Source organism: Tympanuchus pallidicinctus, unplaced genomic scaffold (assembly GCF_026119805.1).
Source record: "Tympanuchus pallidicinctus isolate F22 unplaced genomic scaffold, pur_lepc_1.0 scaffold3, whole genome shotgun sequence".
Classification (NCBI taxonomy): domain Eukaryota; kingdom Metazoa; phylum Chordata; class Aves; order Galliformes; family Phasianidae; genus Tympanuchus; species Tympanuchus pallidicinctus.
Genome location: NW_026294747.1, coordinates 23207387 through 23225590, shown reverse-complemented (window position 1 = coordinate 23225590; position 18204 = coordinate 23207387). Strand labels below are relative to the sequence as shown.

The 18204-nt window shown below is 56.9% G+C and overlaps 2 protein-coding genes across 4 annotated transcripts; one reads left to right on the top strand and one right to left on the bottom strand.

Moving 5' to 3' along the window:
* The first annotated feature begins 2220 nt into the window (after nucleotides 1-2220).
* Nucleotides 2221-16126, top strand: MAPK8IP1 (mitogen-activated protein kinase 8 interacting protein 1). Of its 3 annotated transcripts, XM_052693462.1 has the most exons (14): nucleotides 2221-2336; nucleotides 6712-6817; nucleotides 6972-7052; nucleotides 9000-9233; nucleotides 10243-10353; nucleotides 10964-11045; nucleotides 11232-12107; nucleotides 12488-12563; nucleotides 12974-13146; nucleotides 13371-13480; nucleotides 13599-13718; nucleotides 14308-14378; nucleotides 14632-14730; nucleotides 15117-16126. In XM_052693462.1, the coding sequence occupies exons 1-14, from the start codon at nucleotides 2251-2253 to the stop codon at nucleotides 15187-15189; spliced, it is 2298 nt and encodes a 765-aa protein (XP_052549422.1). In that variant the 5' UTR covers nucleotides 2221-2250; the 3' UTR covers nucleotides 15190-16126. The 3 variants fall into 3 exon arrangements, with proteins under 3 accessions (XP_052549422.1, XP_052549420.1, XP_052549421.1); XM_052693460.1 differs by lacking the exon at nucleotides 6972-7052; XM_052693461.1 differs by lacking the exons at nucleotides 6972-7052; nucleotides 10243-10353 and having other exon boundaries at nucleotides 2228-2336.
* Nucleotides 15510-18088, bottom strand: FREY1 (Frey regulator of sperm-oocyte fusion 1). Its single transcript, XM_052693464.1, has 4 exons — nucleotides 16946-18088; nucleotides 16709-16776; nucleotides 16462-16614; nucleotides 15510-15607 (listed from the first exon to the last, which is right to left on the bottom strand). The coding sequence occupies exons 1-3, from the start codon at nucleotides 17011-17013 to the stop codon at nucleotides 16481-16483; spliced, it is 270 nt and encodes an 89-aa protein (XP_052549424.1). The 5' UTR covers nucleotides 17014-18088; the 3' UTR covers nucleotides 15510-15607; nucleotides 16462-16480.
* Nucleotides 18089-18204: the final 116 nt, after the last annotated feature.

Below are 18204 nucleotides of genomic sequence, written 5' to 3'. Positions count from 1 at the left end.
TGCAATGCATTGGTGACTTGAGAGAGGTGTGGTTAAGGTGCTTACTATTGCTCAGCTTTTCTCTGTCCCCAGCAAGGGACTCATGGGCTTGGGAAGTACACTGCAATGCTTCAAGTGGCCAGTGTAACAAAAAAGCTCTGAAATTACAGCCTGTGCCTTAGAAGATAAGAGCAAACTTGGTGCAGCTGTCTCTGTGCAGAGTGTGATAATGTAAATTAAACCTGGAGAGGTCAGTTTTGAGGTTTTGCTGTGCTGCCACAATATCTGTTCTCCCTGACAAAGGAATCACAGTGACGTGGTTGAAGATGGAAAGTGGTGAACCAAGGATTTCTAGCAGAGTAAGTGATTTCTTCATGCCCTGAAGGTTGGGGAAATTCCCTTCTCCTGTGTCTCTTCTGCCTTCACAAAGGAGGAGCTGGAGTGGCTTCAGGAGCAGCTGGCTGAAAGGTTTGGGTGCAGGAATTGTACCTGGGTGTGAAGAGCTGGGAGTTGGGGCTGTGGTTAATGGGGCAGCCGGAGGAAATTGGAGCACAACTGTACCTGGGGGCAGAGAGAGCAGCTTGGGTTGGAGCAGCTGGTTCCACTGGGGCGAGGAGCAGAAAAACCCTTCCTCAGGCTTAATTTAAGGCTGAATTACTCTGAATTGAACCCAATGGTCAGACAGCCAATTTGAAAGGGTGAGACAATGGATGCCTTGTGAGCAGAGACACTGGCTGCAGCAGATGTGTGTCTCTGATTTGCAGGATATATACATGCATACACGTTGCTGGGGAGCACAGAGGCTTTTATGCGGTGCCTGGGGAAATTCAAGATGTAACTCAATCAACTGTTTCTACCAAGCCCCTTAATAACAGCCCTCTGACATCTTAGCTGCAAAGCCTGTAACACAAAATGAGTTGACTGCTCTTCTCACATTGGGCAGGTTGTTGTGACTGTTGTCCAGGCATCAGGTGCAATCCTTTGCTGCAGTGTGAGAAGTTTTGCATTTCCCTGACAGCAGGAGAATGGTGACGTGTAGTACAGCCCTGATCCTTGACACAGATGGGTGCAGGTCTGCTGGGAGCCAGCAGGTCCCAGCAGCAGCAGCAGCCAGGGAAGCAGTGCTAGGTGCTAGCAGGAAGCAAGGCATGCAGGGCACCAGCAGCAGGTCACTAATAACCTTCCTCTTCCAGACCTTACCTACCATGATTGGTGTCTCCATGCCACCACGGGGTCAGCTGGAGAGGAGCTTCTATAGGTTTTGCATAGCAACCCAGGGTCCTGCAGTGTGTTAGCAGGTGGATGCAGAGAGCAGTGGTACGGGCAAAAGGCTGAAGCAGATTTCCTAGCTAGGGACACCCGGCCCCCCGGGGTACCACGATCACCCAGTAGGTGGGTGCTGGTGTCCATGCTGGCTGGGAGTGACGTCAATTCTGAGTCTGTCTGGCAGAAGGCCGAGGCTCCCTTCTGAGAGCAGGACTGTGTGCCTGGAGGGCTCTGCTTGCTCTTCATTGGCAGAGCAGCTGATGGCCTGGGTTTTGGCCAAGCAGCAATACCATCGCCTCAAAGGCAGTCAGCTCTGCAGTTCGAGACACACAGACGGACCTGCTGTCTCTAAGGCAGTGCCACCCACACCAACTGGTGTTGTGCACTGCTCTATGGGCTGCTACCCGCAAGATCTCCTGAGATAGCCCACAAGTATGTGGCAAGAGAGGCCAGGGGGAAAGAACTGCTGGGAAAAGGCAGAAGGGGATAACGTTCACCCATGTAAGATGCTCTCTGGGCCACAGCTGGATGCAAGAGTGGATCTGCTTGGTACAGGGAGGTACACACTCACACACAGGAGGGGTGTGAGAGTGCAGCAAGACCAGATCTGTGGGCTCCAGGCATTTCCCTGCTGCATGCTGAGGCCAAGGGAGGTTGGCACAGGAGGGAAGTCTTAGGAAGGTAGGGGTGACAGGGTGCCCTGTCCCTTGGGAGTGGCCCTGTGCATCCCTCGCCCTGGGCATAAGCCCCCAGCACCCCAAGCCATGGGGGCTCTTCGGCACTGCCTCCAGCTGTGGGCATGGCTGAGTGCATGTGTTGGGGGTGTCTGGCTGTGGTACACCTGCCCTGCAGACTGGGGGCAGCGGGAGGAGCCCCCCCTGCAGCAGGTACGTCCCTCCTCAGCGGCCCCGCCAGCATCCCCTCCCTCCGTCCTCCATCCTCCCTCCCTGCTCCTTCCCCGCCGCCCTCCCTCCCTCCCTCCGCCTGCATGGAGAGAGCCACGGAATGGCGGAGCGAGAGAAAGGAGCCGCATCCCCGCCCGCCTCCTCCCCCTTCCTGGGGCTGCATCTCGCCTCGCCCCCCAATTTCAGGTACCGGTCGCTTCCCCCGGGACCCCTGCAGGGCTGCCCAGGCCTCAGCACCCCGGGGCTCTGCTCTTCATCCACCGCAGCCCCCCGCGCCCCCAGCCCCGCGCTACCACTGCGGGCCCCTGCCTCCCGCAGCTCTGCATCCACCCTGTACAGCCCTTTGACATCCCCAAACTCCTAACCCACCCCGCGTGTCCCTTAAGCCCCCCTCCCCCCCCACACACACACCATGCATCGCTGAACCCCACCTGATCCATTATCCCCTACAATACTGCTTCAGCACCTCCATACATTGCTTCATTCTCCCCCTCTTCCCATGTCGGCCCCATATACCTACCCTCATTTCCCATTCAGCCTCCCACTTTCAGCCCCACACCCCCTTTGTCAACCCCCCCCCCTCCAGTCTCCTCACCTGTCTCGCCACCTCTCCCCAGCACCAAGATCCATCCCTTTCTCCACCCTCAGGAAAGCCTTTTTCTAGCCTTTTCCTTGAACCCCCCTCCCCTCCCCGATGAAGGAAGCAGCAGCCCCAGGCGAGCAGGGGTGAGCGTGCCGGGACCCATCCTCACCGCTACACCCAGCGGTCTGGGATGCGGGGGGGCTGCCCCTGTGACGCCCGGTGCAGCCTCTCGCGGGGACTTCCGACGGCATGGGCCGGGCCAGGCACGGCCGGAGGTGTCGACCCGCAGAGCCGGGGGGGGGTAGGGCCTGCTGGTGCCTCCCGCTAGTGGCTGTGGGATGGGAAGCTTTGGCCGGTTAAAGGAGCACGGTGGGCAAGGGAGCCTTGCTTGCCGCCTTGGGCAGGCCAGGTGCTTCTGGGGCCGTAACATCTTCAGCCATTGCTCTTCGCTCGGCTCCAGCATCCCGGGGTGCTGAGGTGTGCTGCTCGTGTGAGTGTGGTCGGTGCAGGTTGGTTACGTGGTGACATGTTGGAGGTGGGAATGAGGGGAGGCTTCACACCTGGGGCTGCAGCTGGACGCCAGTTGTAGGTGATTCTCAGCCCTCCAGCCCTGCAGATCTATAGATTGGTGGCCGGATGCTGTCGAGCTGTGTCGGGTTCTGTACATTTCCCTCAGCTCTCTGCCCCCAGGTCCCCTCACTGGGCGCTCACACGGCCGCCTGTGATTGCTGCGCTGCCTGCCCGAGCCGCTGGGCGCTGCTGCAACATGGCTGGGAGAGCTGCACGCCCAGCAGCTGCACACTGCGTGGGGAACGGCTGCCGCCGGGCTAGAAAGGGAATGGGGGCTGAGGGCGTCGGGCCGGCTCCGTGTGCAGCACCATCCCCAGGGATTCTGCTCACCCAGGGCACTGCATTGTGCAGGAGGTGACGTGGCGACTTGAACAGCGAGAGGATGTGGCGAGTAGGTGATGGCACTGAGGCTGGGGGGGCCTGCAGGCCGCGGGGCCGGTGGCTTTAGTATTGGCTGTTGGTGGGTACTGTGGGGAGAGCTGCAGGCACAGGGTCTCTGGAGGCGGCTGCCCACTGCTGCAATGGCGTTTTAGGAGCCAAAAACAAAAGCAGTTGTCTCTCCCATCCTCTGCATCATCCTCCAAAAGCCTCATGCTCAGGGTTGTGCCTGGATGGCAAGGTGGCACAGCCAGGACTGCTCCACTGCACCTGTGGCTGAGGAGCCTGTGTGGGGGCGATGGACCGGGTGCTGAGGTGATGGCTGATCGTCCTGGCAACAGTGTGGTGAATGATGAGGTGAAGGGCTGTGTGTTGAGGCAATGGTGGGCTGGGTATTGAGGTGATGTGCTGGATGTCGAGGTGGATGACCCTGATTTTTGTGATGGGATACCGAAGGTTGGTCTGGATCTGATGGACCTTGACAGCCGGGTTCACTAGGCCCCCTCCACACTGTGCTGCCCTGACCAAGTGCCAGCACTGAGCCCGCACCCAGCTGAGCCTGGCCCCATCTCCTTGCCCTATTCTCCCATCCTTTGCTCACCCCAAAGCCCCTCCTGCTCCCCAGCTCGCCCACTGGCTCCCTCCCGCAACAGGCTGCTCACAGAAGATGCTGTGGGCGTGCGCAGCTCCTCCTCCTCCTCCTGCCTGGGGCCTGCTGTAGAGCAAGCTGGCTGAAGCTGGGAGGCAGACTGGAGAGCTGAGTGCCTCGAGGACAGCAGCCGGGGAGTGATACAGTAAATGCCCCCTCCCTTTGTGTTGCTACAGTTACAGTCACACTGCTCCTGCAGCCAAACCTGCAGCCAGAGCTGCTCACGCACTCGCCATTATCAGCTGGTAGACCAGGGTTGTCACAGATGTTTGAGAGCAGATAGGATGCATCTTCAGGAGGATCTTTGTGACCACAGTTCCCTGTCAGTCCCACTCAGGGCTTTGCGGGCTGTGATAGAGCTGATGAGAGTGAGAGCTGCTTTGTGTTGCTGGTGTTTTCAGCCTCTTTCAGGGGCAGGAGAGAAAGGCAGGGGTGTTCCCCATGGAGGGCGATGAAGGAGAGTCTTCATCACCTCCTTTAGGAAGTTCTGGAGCATCCCTGTTAGATGAGGAAAGGGCAGAGTAACACAGAGACAGAGATTTTTTTTTTTTAATTAACTCCAATGAGCCAGGAAGATTTGAACAGAGCAGCTGCCCCTGATATGGGAGATGGAGTCCAGGGTGGCACTATATGAGAGCTGAGAGGCACTGAATTCAGCACAGCGAGTAAAACCCACCAGCAGCACCTCACCAAGGTGAGGACCGACTCTTTCCTCCACTTAGTGCAGCAAGGGCAGGAGAAGGAGTGGGTAGAAGGGGCACCAGCGCTGGGTAACCAGATGCCTGCTGCGGGTGTGGGGACCGGCTGCTGGAGCACTCCTAGGAGCCGGGCTGGCTGACAGGCAGAGGCAGTCAGCATCCCCAGCAGAGAGCAGGGATTTGGCATCAGCTCAGCTGGGAGGTTATTTTTTATTTTTTTTTCCCCTCCAGGACAGCTGATTCCATCTATTTTTAATGAGCTTGCCCAGGTTGCGCAGTGAGGAGACAGAGCAGCGCCAGCAGCCATAGACTGCGCTGGGGCAGCGGGCACCTGGCGCTCGTCCTCTCCTCACTACGGACTAGGGACTGCCTCAGGGTGGGAGCTTGCCCCCCGGGGAAGGGTCCTCCTCAATGCAGCTGCCCCTGAGCATGGAGTCGAGCACGGAGGAGGAGAGCTGGCTGGAAGATCACTGGGAGAAATGGTAGGGGACCGGCAGGTCTGGGGTGAGGGCTGTCCCCTGGCTGCATGGGAATGAGGGACAGCCTCTCGTTTGTCGACGCATCGCCCTCTGCACCAAGCGGTGCCATGGGGCAGCAGCAAATTCAGCACTGAGTGCAGCTCAAAATTTTCCCGGCTGCTCAGGAGCTGTGGGCATGGAAATGTGCAGGATTTGTCAGCAGGGCATGAGGAGGGAGCTGCAGCATGCAGCGTGGGGTAAAAGGGCTGCGCGTGGGGGTCCTTTCTGCCTGTGGGTGCAGGCAGGGATGGTGCTGGCTGCCTACACAGCATCTCCCCATACCCAAGCCAGGGGTGTGCCCTGTGCCGGGACCCACGGTGGGAAGAGGTAATGAGCGGTTGGTAATGACACCGGTGACCCAAGTAACTGGAGAAGAAATCGATTTGTGCATTGAAGGCTGTGCTGAGAGCCTCCTGCTCTGCGTCTCTGCAGGCAGCAGCAGTGGGGGATGAGGGACCCTCTTAGTGTGGCCTCTCTGCATCTCTTAGGGACACCTCCATCCCTTGCAGCCCTTCAGGGGAGCTGCCATGGCTGGCAGAAGACTCTTTGGCTGGTCTGTTGTGTTTTCCTTCCTGGAACAAGCACGAGGAGCATTGCAGTAGTATGGTGTAGAAATGTTTTAATGCACAGGAGCCAGGAGCTCCCTGGGGATGCAAGTGAGCACGTGAGGAGCAAGGCAGTCAGCACATTTGCAGCCACTAAAAAGAAATCTCTGCAAACTTTCCAAGGGGACATGAAGAGGCTGTAAGGGAGCCTTCAGAGGCTCATCGGGGTGCTGAGCAGCACCAATGGCTACAGGGATGTTGCAGCCACCCCAGAGAGGGAATAATGGCACAGAGGGATCTCACTGCTCTACTCTCCCATGTACAGTACAGGGGAGCACCTTGCTGGGGCAACTCTTGAACCCGCTTGTGAGGATCCACTCTCTGCTTCTTCCGCAGCCAGTGGGCAGATGCGTGCAAAGGCTGCAGATCTCAATGCAATCTCATGTCCTGGGGTGTCCATGTTCCAGCTGTACCTTGGCATCCCCTAGCTCTCCTCTCCAGAAGCATCCCTTTTCCTGGTCCTTTTTCCCTGTAAAGACCCAGAGAGCCCCTCCTGGGGATCTTGGTGCTGCTCCTGCCCCCTGTGTGCTGTGTGTGACAATGGTCTCTGCTCCCTCCAGGCTTACCCACGACATCAGCCTTGAGGAGTTTGAGGATGAAGACCTCTCTGAGATCACTGATGAGTGTGGCATCAGCCTGCACTGCAAGGACAGCTTGGCCACCCGGGTAAGTGCATGTGCTGGGGGCAGGGACAAAATGAGGTTCTGTGTTGTGCTGTGAGTTTCATGCTGGTAGTGAGCAGGGAGGTGTGGTGAGACCCATTCTTGGGGAGGCATTGGTGGGCTTCTGCAGCCTCTCATATGGGATCATTCTGGGGCAGGGAAAGGCTGGTGCTGGAGGAGAACTCTGTGATCTGCCAGGTCTGTTAGGACAGGGGCTGCAACCCTTCCCTGGAATGAGGGTAAGAAAAATGTGCTGTGTTGCCCATTTACAACAGAATCCTTCTGTTGTGGGGTTTGTCGAGGAGTTTCTGTACTGCAAAGCAGAGCCCTGTGCCATGGCAGGGGTGGCTGGGGCACGGGCACTGAGCCCTGTGCCTTGCCCAGCACCCAATGTAGGGCACTCTGCGTCTGCTGGTTGCAGGGATGCAGCGAGCTGATCCTAAACACAGGAGCCTACACGGTCAGAAAACAGCTGCTAAAAATACATACAAATGGCTTACATGAGGTATGAAGGATTGCCCAAGGAGCAGAACTGGAAGCAGTAGCAGTGAGAGGGCTCTTCAGTGTGAAATATGGGTGGGGAGAGCCAGGTGCTCTCAGAGCTGGAGAGGATGAGTCTCACGAGATGAGAGCCTGATGTAGGTGGTTGCAGGAAGTGGCCAGGCTTAGGGGAGGTTTTGGATGGGTTTGGCTCCATGCGCTGTGCAGAGCCTGGGAAACTGGGAATAACCCCAGCATGGGATTGCTGACTGCATCCTGTAGGAACATGGCCTTTGCTAAGGGCAGGAGCTAACCCGAATATTCAGTGAGAGATCCCACTGTAATTCCCCTGCAAACAAGGCAGGGCTAGAGAAGGCAGCTGCTGGATGTGGACAGGCAGGCAGAGAGGCTCAGCAGCAAAATACCCTCTTAGAAGACAGTACCTCAACAGAGAATTTGGGGTGGGTTTTTATTTTTATTTTTTTTTTTTGATCCTGGAAAAACAATGATGACTTCATCACGGGCTATTTTAGCAGATCTCCAGAAATAGAGGCTCCAACACCCAGCCTGCAAGGCGCGGCTGGCTCCTCCAAGGCGGGTGCAGCGAGGGAGGTCGTGAAATGCAAGGTCTTGGCTTTGGGTTTGGCCTCATTCCGTTTGTCTTGAAGTGCAGGGCACCTTATGTCTGATTGCTGCAAGGCAGGATAGTAGGCTGCCCATCACTAAGGCTCATCATGCTCTTTGTGTTCTACGAGACTGTTTGATGTGGGAATGAAAAATGGAAAAAATGAAGTAAAATAACCTTTTTAGGAATGTTAAGAGAAGAGCTGAAGGAAAAAGAGCTGGGATATGTCTGTACTAAACCTTCACGTTCTGGGCCTGTGCTGGATGCACAAAAAGTCTTGAACCAGCCATAGGAAGAACAAAAGAACAAATCCCTTTGGTTTTACATCAGAGTAAGGCTCCTGGAAGTGCCAAGCTTCCCCCTATCACCATCCCTGCCTCGGTGCAGCCTGCACCAGCTGCAGCCGCCTGACCCGGAGGCTGATGGCAGCAGTGTGGCTTGGTGCCAGCCGCCCGGTTGCTCTGGGATCCCACTGCATGAAGCAGAGACACAGGAGCATGGTGGCTGCTTGCTCAGGGTGCTTTTAAACAACCTCCTTTATCCCTGCATCTCCTTCCTAGCACCTTCAGAGCACCTTTCCTTCGGAGAGAAACAAGTGGCATCCATCCATGCCCAGGGTTGCAGCACCACCTGTTATGCTACAGCCCATTAAACACGTCCCAACAGCGGTTGTAGTTTCCTCTTAGCTATGGAATCCTGAATGCAGCATCGCTGCTAGGATGTACATTGCTCAAACTGTTTTGCTGTTCTGCATCCTTCTGGGACATTCCTCCTCTGAGTTTTCCCAGTGATTTGGGATCACGCTAGCAGGCTGGGCTGGCTGGCAGCAGCTGCCTTGCAGATGCCCACCTTAGCTAGGTATCACAGAGCCAGCCGGGATTTCCCCCCTTCCTTTTCCTATGCCTCTGTTTCCTTGCTAAAGCGCTGCGGGGCTCGCAGCGTCCCAGAACAGGCACGTCGGTGGGGATGGATGGAGGGGGAGTGTGCGGGGAGCCGCGGGGAGCATCCCTGCGCCTTTAAAAGGCTGCGACCGGCCGCCCCGTCCCGCCCCGCCTGCTGACCGTGCCGCTGATCCCGGCAGGGCCGCGTGAGCCTGTCGGGCGGCGCGGCGCGGGCTGCGGGCGGCGGGGAGGGAGGCCGACTGCAGGCCGAGATGCTGCAGCTCGACCTGATCGACGCCGCCGGGGACGCGCCGGCCGAGGAGCAGACGGCGCCCGCGCCCCTGCAAAAGGAGCCGCCGCCCGCCAGCACCGACAGCTACCGGCCCAAGCGCCCCACCACGCTCAACCTCTTCCCGCAGGTGCCTCGCAGCCAGGTGAGCGCCGGCCCGGGGGACTCTCCCGGCACCGGGGGCTTCTGGCGGGGATGGGTGCGTGATCGGGGGCGTGAGGGATGCGGGGAGAGATGCGCTCGTTCCCTGCTGAGCCGAGTCCCCCGAGCGTGGGGAGGCTCAAAAGTGGGCTCCCCTCGAGCCCGTGGGGCCAGTGTAAGGCGGCTGGGAGCGGGGAAGGGACCTTAGTGGGGACGGGGAGCTAATGAGGCGTGGCATCCTGAACGCGTGAATGAGCATCCGTCCCAGCACCGCGTCCCAGATCAAGGGCTGGCAGCGCCGCGGCTGCAGCCTGGGACGGGCCGGTGACGCAGCCCTGTGTGCTCGGCGCTGGGACTGGGGCTCCGCTCCTGGGCGGCTACACTCGGCAAGGGGGGCATCAGCGTCAGCGCCCAGTGCAAAATCGCAGCGACAATCACCTTGCCCGAAACAGTGGTCAGGAGAACGGGGCTTCGTCTTGATCACTCTCAGGGCTTGCAGGAGGTGTTGGATGGAGCCTTTTCCCAGATGCAGCAGTGGGGCTGTCCCCAGGAGGGTTACACCAGAGTGCCGTGCACTCTGAGCCTCTGAGCTGGAGTCCCTTTGCCCCATCTCTTCTGCAAACCTTGCAGACCTACGCAAGGTGTGCTGTGCACAGGGCTATTTTTGCCTTCCTCCTGCCTTCAGCAGTGGCTTCTATTGCCACGTAGGAGGATTTTCGTAGTGGTGACGTGCAGCTGAGGGGCTTGAAGCTAGAGGCAGGTGTCCCTGCCGGTGACAGATGGGGCGTAGTCGGAGCTGGGTGTCACCAGCCTGAAACCTGCAGCTGATGCCAGCTCTGCCTGAGGCCATGGGTGGGAGGAGGAGGAGGAGGGCAGGGAGCCAGGACAATGGCTGCAGGACAGCTGGCACAGGGGACAAAGGCAGCAGGGATGGAGGGGAGGGGGAGGGGGGAAAGCCTGCTGGAACATAATGGACAAGGGGACAGCAGGCAGCCTTGTCCCACCCTGCGCAGGGACCCCGAGGAGCCGGTGGCACGTGGGAGCCACATCCAGCTGGGGGGACGGGGACAGCAAAGGCCCCCCCCGGGCAGCTGGTCCCAACCAGCGTCCAGACCTGCGGAGAGGTATTTTTGGGGTGTTTGGGTTGTGTAGATGGTGGGCTGGGGAGGGGGAGATGATGGTGCCCTTGTAGGGGATGGTGGAGACTGTGGGCACACTGGGAGCCATGGGCATGGGCTGTGCTGATGACCTTGAGGACAGGAGCTTTTCCACACAGGGTCTGATAAGGCTGGCAGCAGGAACGCAAAGTCCCTGTGCTCCAGGACAGGACAGGGAATCCCATGAATCTTAGTGGGCTTTAAGGCAGAGGATTGCTTCATGTTGATTGAAAGAGCAGGGTAGCTCCTGTGCTGCTTTTGATGGCTGCAGGAGAAAACCCCAAGAATCCCAAGCTTGGTGCTTGAGCAAAAACTAGCAGGGCAGAAAATGCGACTGCTGCAGAGAGACTAAGACCCATGCTGTCCCCAGAACCATCTGCAAAGTCTGGGAGCAAAACGTGCCCTGGCTGCGCATGAGGATGGTCACAGTGACCCTGAAGAAGCTCTTGGGCAGTCGCAGGCATTGCCCAGGGGCCATGATGGCTCTGGCTGCTGCCCATGCTGTGGGGCGGGCAGGGACAGGCGCCACGTGCTGTTTACTGCACGGGTGACAAGGCGGCTTTGTTCTCCTCCTCAGGACACCCTGAATAACAACTCTCTGGGGAAAAAGCACAGTTGGCAGGAGCGGGTGTCCCGGTCATCGTCCCCTCTGAAAACAGGTGAGTTGTCTGAGAGCAGATGCTTGCATTCCTTGGTACTTCCTAGGAGTCGATCCCTGTCCCAGGGCCTGGAGCAAACCTTGCTGAAACAGAAGGTTGGGAAAATGTCCCCAGTGGGCACTTGTCCAGCTTGAGTCTGGGGTGTCCCTATCAGTGGGAACACCAACACTGCTCTTCTCCTCACAGGTGAGCAGACCCCTCCTCATGACCATGTTTGCCTGAGTGATGAGGTCAATCACCAGAACAGCACAACCTCCACCAAAGACCGGGGCACATCCACAGAAAGCCCGTGCCGGCGCACGGCAGCTACTCAGATGGCACCTGCCTGTGTTGCCTCATCCCGGCCCCCTGAGAAGCACCAGGCTGCCAGCCGACCCCCACCCCACGGTGCCAGCGTGGTGGTGGTGACGTCGAGGGCCCCCGAGGCCCACCGGGACCGCATCCGTTACCAGACAGATGTGAGGCTGGAGGCCACTGAGGAGATCTACCTGACACCCGTGCAGAAGAACTCGGACCCGCTGGAGACCGAAAAGCCGTTCCTGTCACAGTCCAGTGAGAACCGCATGTCTATCAGCTCTGACATCGACACCTCCAGCTACTCGGCCCTGGCTGGGAAAACCAACCCCTCCATCAGTGAGGAGGATGAGGTGCTGGACTACATGTCCTCTCCTGACAAGACGAGCCTACCCCGGGCCTCCTGCGGTGGTGGGAGCAGTGGCTACCGGCCAGGCCATGGCCTTCAAAGAGCATCCGTCAGCTCAGACACCAGCGCCCTCTCCTATGACTCGGTCAAGTACACGCTGGTGGTGGATGAGAACGTGCAGCTGGAGCTGGTCAGCCTCAAGCAGTGCTACTCGGGCTACAGTGACGAGAGTGACTCGGCTACTGTCTATGACAACTGCGTCTCCTCACCCTATGAGTCAGCCATCGGCGAGGAGTATGAGGAGGATGCTCTGAAGCGCGACTCGGTCTGCCTCTCAGAGGACTCCACCCCCGAGGCAGACATCCACTTCTCCAAGAAGTTCCTCAACGTCTTCATGAGTGGCCGGGCACGCTCCTCCAGTGAGTGCTGGGCGGGGGGAGGATGTGGGCTGGGGGTTGTGTCCCCAGGCAGCCTTGCTTAGCCCTGGTACCAGCTTGCCCAGCCCAGGGTGCCCTGCAGGGCCTCCCATGAGATGGAGAAGCTTCAGCAGGCGCTGGTCCTACAGCCTGCGACCTCTTCCCTTGTGATTAGGGAGGGGTCAGCTGGAAAAGCTTTGTGAGCTTTAGGCAAGGGTAGCTGGAGTTGTCAAGCTGTTGTTCTTTTTTGTCTAGTGTGAGGTACGGCCAAGACAGCGCAACCTTAGCTAAGGCCGTGAGGCGTGAGCTGAGGGTCTTGTCCTTCCCTGTGTGTGGTGCTGACCCCTCAAAGCTGCAGCATGCCCCTCTACCTTCCTCCCCAGGTGCTGAATCCTTTGGGTTGTTCTCTTGCATGATCAATGGTGAGGAGCAGGAACAGACCCACCGTGCTGTTTTCAGGTGAGTGCAGGGCACAAGCAGTGTCCTCTGGTCCTACCCAAACCATGTAGTTTCTAGCATGGGAAGCCTGTGAACTAAACCACAGTCCTTAGGCTGTAGTAGGCCCAGCAGGAGCCAGACAGTGGCTGGGCAACATCTTCCCAAGGGTGAGAGACCTCCCAGGGCACCCAGGAGCACTGGGAGCCACATGGGGGATGCCATAGGGGAAACCTCGCATTAGTGCCAGGTACTGTCTCCTTTTGAGCCTGAACCCACTCAGGTCTCTATGTAGCACATCAGATCTTAGCTCCTTCCACCTGCTCCCCAGCTGCGCCGGCCGCAGGCCTTGCACTGCCATTGCTCCAGAGGTGTGTCGGTGAGCATGCCACCAGAGCTGCCAGCCAGCACAGTGCTAGTGACTCCCTGCCCAGGTTTGTGCCTCGCCACGCGGACGAGCTGGAGCTGGAGGTGGATGACCCTTTGCTGGTGGAGGTGCAGGCAGAAGATTATTGGTACGAGGCCTACAACATGCGGACAGGGGATCGGGGCATTTTTCCTGCCTACTACGCTATCGAAGTCACCAAAGACCCAGACCATATAACAGGTACCAAGCCTCCGTACTGCTTGTGTCCCTGATCTCCTGCCCACGTCCTCACCACAGAACAGGGGGTGGAAGGAGGACACTAGGCAAGGAATAACGTGGCCGTGGGCAGCTCCGGCTAGTAGTGGTCAGAGCTTGCACCCATTGCCAGATGGGGAATGGTGCAGGTTTGCACCATGGAAAAATGGTCAACAGAGATGATCCTTGCCATATGCTCTGTCTTCTAGCTCTGGCCAAGAGCAACGACTGGGTGGACCAGTTTCGGGTGAAGTTCCTCGGCTCGGTGCAGGTTCCCTATCACAAAGGCAATGATGTACTGTGCGCGGCCATGCAGAAGGTAGTGTCCCACTGTGGGCTGAGCCTGCCTGGGAGCAGGGAGGAGATGGGAAGGGGTGGGCCATCTTCGCATGCTGCCTGTGAGTGCCAGTGATTTATGTCTGTGTCTCCCTTCCCAGATTGCCACCACGCGCCGCCTCACTGTGCACTTTAACCCACCCTCCAGCTGTGTTTTGGAGATCAGCGTGCGTGGGGTCAAGATAGCTGTGAAAGCTGATGACTCCAAGGAGCACAGCAAGGTAGTGCCCTGCTCACCTTATCCCTTCTACTGTTGCTACTCTGAGCATTGCTATGCATGTTCACATAGAAATTAAGGGCTTCCATCCCATGTGCTCTTTGTTCCTCTAGAAATACCATCCAAAGGGTTGTAGGTCCTCCATTGAGGTCCCTGAAGCCTAGTGAGATCCCAGCATTGGGCTATACATCAGAATGGTGCCCTCACAGATGCCAGGCATGTTGCTGTGCTAGGATGCTTTGAGCTGAGCTGCACCCCTAATCCGTCAGCTGTTCCTAAACCTTTCTGCTGCTATTTAGAGTGGTGTCCTCCAGATCTTCCCTGTAATCTCTTTAGCTGGGCATTGCAAGCTGCTGATTAGTGGTCTCCATAAGAAGCCTAACAGAGCACAGCAAGATGCTGGGCAGAGGCAAGTGAACCTTCCCAGCAAGCTTTTGGAAACCTCCCCTGTGGGTGGGGTTTGGGAGCGTGGCTGTGGGTACTGTTTGGAGAGCTGGGCTCAGCCTGAGCACCTATTTCTAAAGCTGGAGTCCAACTGTCCCACAGAACTGCTGAGGAAGAAAGCTTTGACTGTTCTTTTATCTGTTCCCCAGGTAAACAAGTGTAGCCATTTTTTCCAGCTGAAGAACATTTCCTTTTGTGGATACCATCCAAAGAACAACAAGTGAGTAGCAGGAAGATGGGGCAGCTATCAGTGCTTTAACACATGGAGGCATCACTGCTTTCTTGCTCCCAGCATCATCATCCCACAGCTTCATGTGAGGAGCAGCCTTTGGGTGGGAATTACATCCCTGATATGGGCCTGGGAAGTGTTCACTGCTGGGGTTTGAATCCCAAACCCCTTTGCCAAGGGCGGGCACATGTATTTATTTCTGCCTGTCTGCCAATCCAATCTCACTTGCTCTGTTCACCCTCAGATATTTTGGGTTCATTACCAAGCATCCTGCTGACCACAGATTTGCCTGCCACGTCTTTGTCTCAGAGGAGTCCACGAAGCCTCTAGCGGAGTCTGTAGGGTAAGTCGTGGGGTGGGAGGAAGGTGCTCCCTCCTGAGGGACAGGAGGAATGAGAACCTGGCACCTCTTCCCTACAGTGAGAGGCTCAGGGATAGAGCCAGAGCTGACGCTGCTATGGGCAGCATATTCCTGACAGTGCTGGAACAAGTCCCAGTGCAAAGCTTTGCAGGCAGATGGCTGAAACCCAGGGGCTGTGTGGAAGCTCAGAGCTGAGATGGAGGCCTTGTTCCAGCAGCACCTCTGGGCACTAATGCATGAGGCTCCCAGAGCTGGATCTGGGTTTGACTTGACAGCAGGATGGAGCAAGGGCGAGAAGGGAAGCAAAATGGGCTCTGTAAACGCTATGGGGAGGGTACAGTTGAGCTTTGCTCCATGCTGTGTTGCAGGAGGGCTTTTCAGCAATTCTACAAGGAGTATGTGGAGTACACGTGCCCCACGGAAGACATCTACCTGGAGTAGGGGCTGGCATAGGCACCTGCTGCACAGCCAGGGCTGCAGTCTCGCCCCTTCTGCGTCGTGCATGGACAAGAGCTGCTTTGAGATTGGAAGAGAAGTGGGCCCTGAGAGCTGTTCCCTGGACCCTGTGCTGCCTCTTTTCATGGCTCCCCTTCCTCAGGCTGGGGTGATGGGAGGGGGGAGGGCTGGACAAATCGTGTTTATCGTACAAAATACTTAGTTTATTCTATTTGAGAAGTGCCCACTGGCTGCCCAGTCTGTGATTGCTGGAGGGGTTGGCATTCTCCAGCCCTTCCCTGATGCAAGCTGGGGTGAAAACATCTCCTCGCTGTGACCATGGCTCAGCTTCCCGTCACATCCCTCAGGGGTGACTTCTAATGCACTGGCGGAGTCAGACTCTTGCAGGATGAAGACACAGAAGCTACAGCCAACAAGAACTGTATGATGGCTCCTGCCAGGGCAGAGACCATCACTTCTCTGCCTGGCCCCGGGGATGAGACTGCTGGACAGGAGGGATAGAGCCCAGCATCTCCTCTTTGAGTGCCAGAAAAAGGATGAACAAGCTGAGACAGCTCACCCTTGCCTCTGCCCCCATCCCTCCTCTCTTGTATCCATGCCCTGGGGAAAGGAAGATTTCCTCCTACCTCTCTGTAGTGACCACACCATGGGGAAGGGAGCATTTCTCTGTCCTTGTCCCCCTCTATCCCCTCCAGCTGCAGGTGGCAGAGGCAGGACAGGGCTGAGCTTCCCTACTGCGGTGGTTCTCAGCCCTGTGCAGACTAGGGTGCCCGCCAGAAACAGAGCAGGGAAGGGCTAACGCCTGCAGGGAGCCATACACATCTCCAGGGAGATACAAAAGCTCTCCTGCTCCCTGCCAGCGGTCTCTGTGCTTCAGCTGGATCTGCTGTGATGGCAACTATTAAATATGATGGTTCATGGAGCAGGGCTGCAGTGCTGTTTGTGTTGGGTGCATTTGGGCCCTGGCTTATTCCTTCCCTTGGGGAGCCCAAAAGGAGCTGGAGTTTCTCAGGTTAGCAAACCTTGGAGGTCAGAGACTACCATAAGATCTTGATGTAACTTAATTCTTGTTTTTCCATTTACAGTGCCAGGAGGACTCTGGCTAAAGCTTCCCTGTATTTGCCATTAGGTTGTTGAAGACAGCAATAATATCCCTTCTCAGCCTTCTCTTTTTCAGGCTGAGAAACCCCAGCTCCTCCAGCTTCTCCTATCCTGTAGTGTGGCTGGAGAGCCCATGTTCCTGCACCCCACACCTACCTGAGTGCCCTGCTGTCCCTCACAGCTGAGCATCATAGTAGTACTCCAAGTCAAGCTCATCACGTTTGGTTTTGCCAGCCCTCTGCAGTCCTGCTGGCTGTTCCCGGGGTGTTACGGTCCTGAAGTGAGGCTGTTTTGGTTTAATGCCATAATCTGTGGGTAGACAGTGGGGTGAGGGCTCAGGAGCTGTCTGTGTCATCACTGGACAAATGAGCATATGGGAGGGAATTTAAGGGAAGAGCTGTACCATCCACCAAGCCAAAGTGCTGCTGTGGGAGTTCTAAGGGGGCAGAGAAGTCTTCAGGGACAAAATAGCTGCAGAGGAAAACCAGAGGTGGGAATGAGCCCGAAGCTCTCCAGAACTCCCCATCAACACTACAAGCCCAAGCCTGGTCCAGGAGCACTGGTTACAGAAGAAGGAGCATCCAGCCCCTGTGGCACCACTGCAGGTACTGGGGCAGGGAAGAGGTGGGGGAGTCATCACCTTTGGCGCAGGGGCAGAGGGAGCACAGCCCCCAGTAGCACAGTGAGCAGCAAGAGCCAGCACTGCATGCTGAGCTCTGGTACCCACCACTGTCACATTCTGCACTGAGGTCACAGAGGAACCACCAGGTAGCCCAAGAACTTTTCCTCTCCTGTACTTAGAATCATAGAATGGTTTGGGTTGGAAGGGACCTTTAAGATCATGTAGTTCCACCCCCCCTCCAGTAGGCAGGGACACCTCCCTCTAGACCAGGTTGCTCAAAGCCCCATCCAGCCTGGCCTTGAATGCTTCCAGGGAAGAGGCATCCACAACCTCATGGGGCAACCTGTTCCACTGTCTCACCACCCTCACAGTAAAGAATTTCTTTTTTGGTTCTCTTCTTTCTAGGCTTTATCTTCTTGCACTCCCTCCTTTTCAAATTCCCAAATGAATGGAGCACAGTTCACTCAGTTCATGACTTTCATTTTGCCATGTGGTGGTAACACAGATGCCATGCAGTACCAAGCCCTAGATCCCCTTACTACATGGCCTAGTAAGGGGATGTACCTCACCTTAGCAGCCAAACTGGGGTAGGGGAAGAGGGGCTGTGACTCCTGTATCCTGGGAGGCCCCTGAGGATGGTTTAGGTAGGACTGCTGTCACTCACATGGCCAATTCACCATTGGTCAGAACCAGGTGGCATCACTGGCAGGTTTCTGGCTCCCAGAGTTGGGTGCACAGGTGAGCTGCTGCTCTCCAGGCAGCCCAGTGCCAGGGGCTGGCTACACCCTGTTCTGGGTGACTAGCTAAACTGATGTCTTACATGAGCAGAGGTGATAATGAATATGGCCATAGCTGTCCAGACCTCAGCTAGACCCTTTATTAAATGCTGCACAACAGTATTTGCTCAATCCTTCAGTTCTCTTCTCTGCCCTTGGCCAAGTCCCTAAGCACCGGATGGCAGCCATTCTGCAATCCTATTTAGTATGCATAGGGTACTAGAAAGCAGCCTACAAAGTGCAGCTCTCCTAGCCTCAAGATGAACCCCAGGAAACTTGGGACTGAACCAGGCAGGCACCTGGAGTTACAGACACAGCCATCAGCTAAGCAACATGCAGGGCTCTGCCCAATTAGGCCAGAGCAAAAGGCTTCTAAAGGACGATACAGAAATGGGACCAGCATATCCCAGGCTAGACAACTGCACAAACTGCTCTTCCTGATAGAGAGAACTGTTGGCAACCCAAATCAAAGGCGATCCTTTGTAAGCAAGGGAAAAGAGC